Source organism: Nanorana parkeri, unplaced genomic scaffold (assembly GCF_000935625.1).
Source record: "Nanorana parkeri isolate BGI_ZX_2015 unplaced genomic scaffold, ASM93562v1 scaffold167, whole genome shotgun sequence".
NCBI lineage: Eukaryota > Metazoa > Chordata > Amphibia > Anura > Dicroglossidae > Nanorana > Nanorana parkeri.
In genome coordinates, this window is record NW_017306435.1 from 325734 (window position 1) to 333479 (window position 7746).

General features: G+C 40.0%; 1 protein-coding gene across 1 annotated transcript in view; it reads left to right on the plus strand.

The window, feature by feature from the left end:
• Positions 1-312: 312 nt before the first annotated feature.
• The window catches only part of LOC108785559 (nuclear receptor ROR-alpha), a 68520-nt gene continuing 61086 nt past the window's right edge, over positions 313-7746 (plus strand). Inside the window, exon 1 of the mRNA XM_018554642.1 lies at positions 313-526. Within this exon, the coding sequence (XP_018410144.1) occupies positions 499-526 (28 nt within the window). The 5' untranslated portion in view covers positions 313-498. The remainder of the gene's footprint in view (positions 527-7746) is intronic.

A 7746-nucleotide genomic window follows, 5' to 3' on the forward strand; every position in this document is an offset into this window, starting at 1 on the left:
ATAGTACAATTGCGGATGCTGCGGGCAGCTGGAAGGATTAGCTTCCAGGCTCTCCACTGTTCTATCGCTGCTGGAATTCACGTCTCCCACATGATCACACACATGTTGGTATCTGGTGGGTGAAGGGGCAGCAGGCATGCAGCGCTGGCACACACATGTACACACATCGGCATGTGTCAGCTGTCAGTGGCAGTCTCCGCCCCCTCACGGCACCGCCCCCTCTCCCCCACCACCTCTGTTCAACTCGCCGCTGTCACACGAAGGCCACGTGTAAGGCGGGATGAGCCTCTGGAGGGCGTACCCCAGTGTCCGCTCCCCCTTCACTCATTGGCTGATATGGGCAAGGTGGGGTGGAGCCGCTGTCAGTTTTCGGGGCGTGCATGCAAAGGGTCACATGGACTCTCATATGGCAGCTTCGGGCGGGGGATGCGGCAGAGCGAAGCTGGCATCTGAGAGCAGAGGACTGTGAGGGGGGCTAAGTGGCACAGCAGGACGACCATGTATTATGTGATCGCGGCCATGAAAGGTAAGAGACTTGGGGGTGCGCTGCTACCGGGGTCTGCGGCCCGACGCTGGTATGAGGAGGGGGAGCTCGGACGGGCAAAGTGAAGAGCGATGGCTGTGCTGGGTGTATGGTGAAGCTGGCAGCAGGTAGGAGGGTAGGGCAGATTGGCAGGATTGGGAAGCGCTGAACAAGGAAATCAGTGTTGTTGAAGTTGGGATCATGGCTCCCCGGAGAGGGAGTGTCTGCTGACAAGGTGACAGGGACCGTACACAGATGTCCTGAAGTTAAACCCGAAGGGGGTCTCGGCTGAAAGTCTCCTGGAGGTCCTGATCAGAAGCGATCAGTGTAGGCTGACAACTGCTGGAGCCTATGTGCTGGTCAGTCCGGACAGTGTTGTCATATGAGGACACAGATTTCAGGACATGGCCTGGAGGAGACTTGGTGAGAGCTCTGATTTTGTAATAGGGGAGGAGGGGGGCAGAGGGCACAATAAACTGCTGAGAAAGTAAGGACAGCTAGGAGAACCTTTACAATTAAACTAATCAAATACTTTTACTGTGTTCTAAAGAATAACAATCCTGCACTGAGCCAGGTGAAGGCGACCATCCGCTCTGACTTCAGCATTTCCACTGATCTGCCACAAGCATGTGTCCAGTGAAGTCAGGGTGAAGCCAGAACACATGATCTGCATGCTTGTTCCAGATCAGTGACTTAGAAAGTATTAAGTCTATTGGATTACTGTGACAGCCTGGCGGCTAATCTCTGCAGAAGGAGGGATTGCCAATGGCAGCCCCCAGATTTCTCTTAGGAAAGGTTTCCCTTAGTACTACTTGTAAGCCGCCTATGGTGGACTATCACACGCGGGGCGTTGATGTGGTAGCGGTGGCCTTGTTTCAGATTCTGTAATGTACAGACCCTTCCTTACACTTTTATACAGTGGATTTACTTTACTCATGTGTGTCTGCTTGGCATTGTTTATGGTCTGAGTAGTCATTGGCTCTGTTTAGATCAGAAGTAGGCACCCTCAACACCCCAGCTGTGCTGAAACTACAAATCCAACCATGTCTCTGCCTCTGGGAGTCATGACTGTGGCTGCCACAGTCTTGCAATGCTTCATGGGAGTTGTAGTTCCACAACAACTGGAGTGCCAAAGTTGCCTACCCCTGGTTTAGGCTTGTTCGGTCACCTCAGGTTTAGACTGTTGATGATGGTTGTGTACAATTGCATCATGCAAGATCCTGATTACAATATACAGAGGGATGAACACTTTTTTCTTTTCTTTTTTATACTTTGTGTATAGTATAGTGTATCATTGCAATATTTCATTGCCCTCACGTCCTCTAATAGAGTCTTCTGTAGACCCAATTTCATTGGGATGGTTCTTTGTCTTTATAATCTTTTCCCTGGAAGTAGTTCTTGCAGTGTAACATCACATCACATCCATATTCAGCCATGCACGGCTCAGTAATCTGAATGTCTGTGCTTGCTGGAAATCCTAGGCCCAGCTACTAGAATGCAATGTCTTCTGCTGATGATATTGTATGCCAGCCCTCAAAGCCACAGGAAAATTGTTAGCAGAGATAAACTAAAACTGCTGATGAAGTGGAATTCAACGTTCCTGTAGAAAGCGAAATTTCATTCGAGCTCTACAAATGCGAAGCGATGCTGCGTTTAAAGGCCACACAGGATTGAAGTGGTCCTTAGGCCATTGGCCTGTACCAGCATACAAGCGGAGGGTATTTGTGGTTTGTGTCTGAAACTGTGTTTCTACAGTACGGCCATAATTAGCAGAATAGACCCGCTCATTAGATAGTTCATCATATCCTAATGACAATCATTTTACATGGTAGTCATTTCTGCTTTATGAACATCACACCAATATTAGTTGTCGGCTTCCTGTCCCTTGTGTATTGATGTAAGGGAATATGTTGGGGGGGCACCTGTAAGTGTAATATAAAGACATGGCTATCATGTGATTCGGGATATAATACAATGCAATATAAAATATGTTGTGGAATATTCTCCTCCTATTCTTTCTATAACATTGACAGAAGATATATTTGTTCTTGTTATAACAATGGTTTCATTTTAATAACAATTTACATCTTGGAGTGAAGGACGGCTTCAATCATTTTATGGTTAGTTGGTATGTCGTTATGTAAATATGACATGACACGCTTTGCCTTTTCATGGAGGATTTATCTGGTAATGGATATTGACAGTCAGCATGTTGTGGCAGTCTTTCCTCTAGGTTGTAGTGCCAGGGAGGCACATTTACATTTATAAAAATTTAGAAAGCTTTGATTAAGAGAAGTGAGTGGCATATGCTTGATTCCAGACATACCATATGGGAAGTATATTATGCAATATAAACAAGCCGGTACATGACATTCTGCTGATCCTTCCTTGCAGTGTTATGGTTCTACTGTGTGATCAAGTGACAGCAGAACTTAGATGGGATCAGTATATGGCATATGTAACATAACAGACCCTTGTTATTAGAACTTACATGGGATCAGTATATGGCATATGCAACGTAACAGAACTTTGTTATCAGAACTTACATGGGATCAGTATATGGCATATGTAACATAACAGACCCTTGTTATTAGAACTTACATGGGATCAGTATATGGCATATGTAACATAACAGACCCTTGTTATTAGAACTTAGATGGGATCAGTATGTGGCATATGTAACGTAACAGACCCTTGTTATCAGAATTTACATGGGATCAGTATATGGCATATGTCACGTAACAGACCCTTGTTATCAGAACTTACATGGGATCAGTATATGGCATATGTAGTATAACAGACTTTGTTTTCTTGACTTCTCCATTGGAATGATAGAGATGTTTCCTTCATAAACCTTTTGTTGTATACGTTGCTGATAGCTGGTTTCAGATTGGGATTAAGATTGGGATCAGATTGTACAAATCCCCTGAGAGGTTTTATAATGTGTGTCTATAAGATTGTTTCATATGTCATGTTTGTTGACGGGGATTATTCAGCACTTAGTAAAACTGAAAACAATCTCTACTGCCTGATTATGTTTCAGATATTAAAAAAAATAAAATAAAATCACTTCAAACAGATACAGGAGAACATCCAAAACTTGTTACCTTTTTAAATTGACTGCATACACACACATAAACCTCCATAACTTGTACGATTTTGTTCACTCTGTTGCTGTGAATGTTAATTGTTTGTGGACATTGACTGGGATATTTAATTCTACTTTTAATACTTCTGACAAAGATTTAAAAAAGTAACAAAAGAAAATACAATTATACAATATACAATTTTTCTATACAATATTTGAAATGCCGGTTCTAGTCTTGTCATATATAAGTTTCAGGTCATGTGTTATATTATTCATTGGACATAAGTAACACATGAATCCCTGTACAAATCCAGAGCATCCTGTGTACAACTCAGCTTCAAAATGTGGCCAGACCTATCAGCCTTACCTGGAAAGGGCTTGTTAAAGGTAAAAACACATTGATGCTTATGCTATAGACAATATAGTGCAAGTGATGCAGGTGGCATCAGATCATATAGAGAAGGGTTGACTTGCTTGAAGATATTCTGCTGCTTCTTTGAACTTGTGTTGTTCTCGTGGCATTCCTTTTTTTTTTTTTTTTTTTTTTTTGATTTTTTTTTACACTTAAATGAACTATATCATTTCTCTTGTCTTTTTTTTTTTAAACTGTTACTTGTTATTGGCAGTAGACACTTACAGACAGGCCTCAGAATGCAATGCCATTTTGTAACTGCTTTTAAAATTGTGTTTACAATTAGCTGTGGTCATTTCATTCCTTGAAGAAGTAAATTGAGGTGTCTTGTCTTTTAAGAGGTTTTCTCGTCATTTTGCTTTCCTGTTTTTGAAAAATTATACCATTGCTACTGGAGACAGCCCAGTTTTCACGCAATGTCTGATGTGCTTGATTTTTCTTAAACATGCTGCATGATTCTTAATCGCGTTTCATACAGCCGTCCTCCGAAAGTCGCAGGGGTTACATTCATAGAGCACCTGCAAATTGTGAAACGCCTGTGAATTTTGAATGTGGTCAAAAAAATGCCTATTTTTATAGTTTAAACCCTAAATATGCCCCCAAAACACTTTAATTTCATTTCAAACTCAGCTTAATATATTACCCTTAAAAAAAAAGAATGTAAAGGTAAACCCGTATACTGTACAGTACTGTACTGCTATGTGTCCCGCAGTGGGAAAAATCCATCTCCCCTGCTATGTCTCCCCTATATGGGAAAAATCCGCAACGACTGGGGTCGCGAACTCTGAACCACGACTTTGCGGGGGTCAACTGTATTACGTCTTGAAATAATGTATGAAGATTCTAAATCGTATGTCCTCTCTGGTTTACTTTTGCTTAGATGTAAGCTGTAATAACAACTTTCTGTATTGTTTTCATAATACATACATTGCTTACAATAGTTTAAATAAACAGCCAGAATAAAAGTGATTGTGTAGAAAGATAAAAGTTGTAAACGTTTGGCTGAACTCGATGGACGTGTGTCTTTTTTCATCCTCCTATATGTAGTTATTTTTGTGTTCTTTGCTCTATGGTGTGTATGAGGATTTCAGAACAGACAAGGACTACTTGTTGCTTGACCTATCGATCTGTTCACATGCACTCAGCAATACGCCCCCAGTACTCACAACTCAAACACCTTGAACCACGGTTTTTGTTAAATGGTGCCTTGAGTACAGGCATTTCAGGCAATACTAAAATTATACGGGACAATTTGTGATTAAAAAATTCTCCTTGAAAAAAATATGTCTACCTGGATGATTGTGGCCAAAATGTTCTAATACAAGGCAAGGGGACATTGAATGTTATAAACAAAGAGACGCTAAACTCTGGTTAAATTTAAAAAATATATTCAAGTACCATAACTATTAAAAAAATGCATCTTATTTGTGTATCACTCAGCAGTAGATCCTCAAATCATCTCTGAGATGGTGGTGACACTGTCCTTCCTTCTGGAGGGTGGCTACTTTTGTTCCCCATTGTCCCTGTGTGTGTTATAAAGTAGTCACCGCTCCAAGCTCACTCCTGTGATAGACTACAATCTCACATTTAGTTTATTAATTTGTATTGAGATTGTAGTCCTAGTAGCGGTGGCTGCTTTACAACACACATAGGGACCATGAGGAATAAAAGTAGCCGCCCTCAAGAAGGAAGGACAGTGTCAGCACCACATGTTTAGGGACTCAATAAATAGAAAACACAATTAGATGACAAATCTGGGTAAAATAAGTTTCACATTGCCCAGGTGACATTGCTGTTCATTTCTGTTCTGCAAACCTGCGTAGCATAGTGATAGGTTTGTGGTTTAGTTACAAAGACAGCGCAATGTTATCGCTCAGTGTAACACTTAGAAATTTGTGTTTGTTTCAATAGTTTTACCACAGTTTCACACCAAATTCTTTAGTTCTCTTATTTATGATATAACCTTTTTATAAGGCATTACACGCATTAGTCAGTTTTTCTTTTTGTGTACACTTATTGCATTTGAATGTTTTCTTGTTTTTACAAAGTAAAAAATGTATAAATATATATCTATATATCGATATAGATATCTATCTATCTATCCTATCTATCTATCTATCTATCTATCTATCTATCTATCTATCTATCTATCTATCTATCTATCTATCTATCTATCTATATAAATATAATAAATCTATATCGATATAGATATATAGTTGTACACAGTGTTACAGGAGACCCATTAAATATAAGTCCTGTATATTCTTTTATTAATGGTTTGTCCTAGCAGACAGGCAGGTGAGTTTGCCTTTTGCATTGCTATACAAATCCCATAGGCCAAGTAACCAGGGTGCCTAATTTCAAAGTGTACCCAATTTTTTGTCTTTGTTCTGTTGTAGTCAGTGATTTTTATTTTGCAGTGTATGTGCATTGTTGAGGTAGTGCTAATGTGATAAACACCTAAAATTGCCTCATAGCTCCAAGACTAGGCACATAGTCCTCTGAATGGCACAATCATTTGCCGTCATTAACCAAGTACGTCTTTTACAATTTGTGTCTCATTTATGATGTCCCATTGCTGTGTGAAAACCACTTTGTGCTTGATGACGCATTTGCAGACTAAGAGAAGAAACAGTGTCCATTTTTTATAAATCTGCTATAATTATAATTTGTGCCAGTAGTAGGATTCCATTGTAGCTATGTTGTACACACTGTGCGGTGGTAACGTCCAGGTTTGGCTTGCAGCCAGAGGCAGAGAGGTTGGCGAGTCATCCAGTCCTGTCTTGTGCAAGCAAAAACATTTTTATTTTTTTGTAGTTTTCCTTGCTTGTGGTTGGGTCTTTTTTTGCAAAGTTAATTTTCACCACATTCACTAAGCTAAGGGAAAATCCTATTTTACCTTTAGTCAATGAATCCCATTGTCTAAACAGGCTTTGTATATTATAATCATGTTTGCGCAGGGTTCTTTTTGGTATACTGGTTTCTTGCACATCCAGAAAAAAACGGGTACATGATCCCTAGATTGAAAACATGATATCAGCTTCTGGGCTACTATGGGGCAAAGTCATGATGTAGATGGTATTTGTATTTTTCGAAAGGGCTGCCGAGTTTATTGCCACTTCACAAATAAAAAATGGAAGGTTTGTGTGCAGTGTTCTATGTGACGCACATTGATTCCAGTTTTGTGGTCTTCCCTTCTTCACATACACATTGCTATTTTTTGCAACGGTGAGTCTGGATTCGCTATATCATTTGGGCGCCAATGGTGTGGTCCAGTCTTTTGCACTTCTTAGATTTCATTCAACAGAGCCATGTTTTAATACTTAAATAGGAGGTTACATTTTATGTTTTATCATATGGATATTTCAAATAAAAAGTAAACAGAAAAGAGAAAATGTAGTTTGCACAAAGCCTCATATTTCTCTTGGATTGTTCTGCTGCTTTTATAGAAATGCTAAGCATAGAGATTTGGAGGGCTCATTTAAACAGTTTGCAATGTTTGCCCATTTTCTAGCATCTAAGAACTTTGATCCAATCTGCTTACAGTGTAGAACTATGGCTTTTCTTCAATCTGTCGGGGACTGCCTGATGGCTTTTCCGGTCTGGAACCCCGTACACTCACATCAAAAAAATATTATATTCTGCTAACTACATGTGGGCCATACTTGTAATGATAGTATTCAGTATATGAAATACTTTTTTATTGTACACACTGTTTTATGC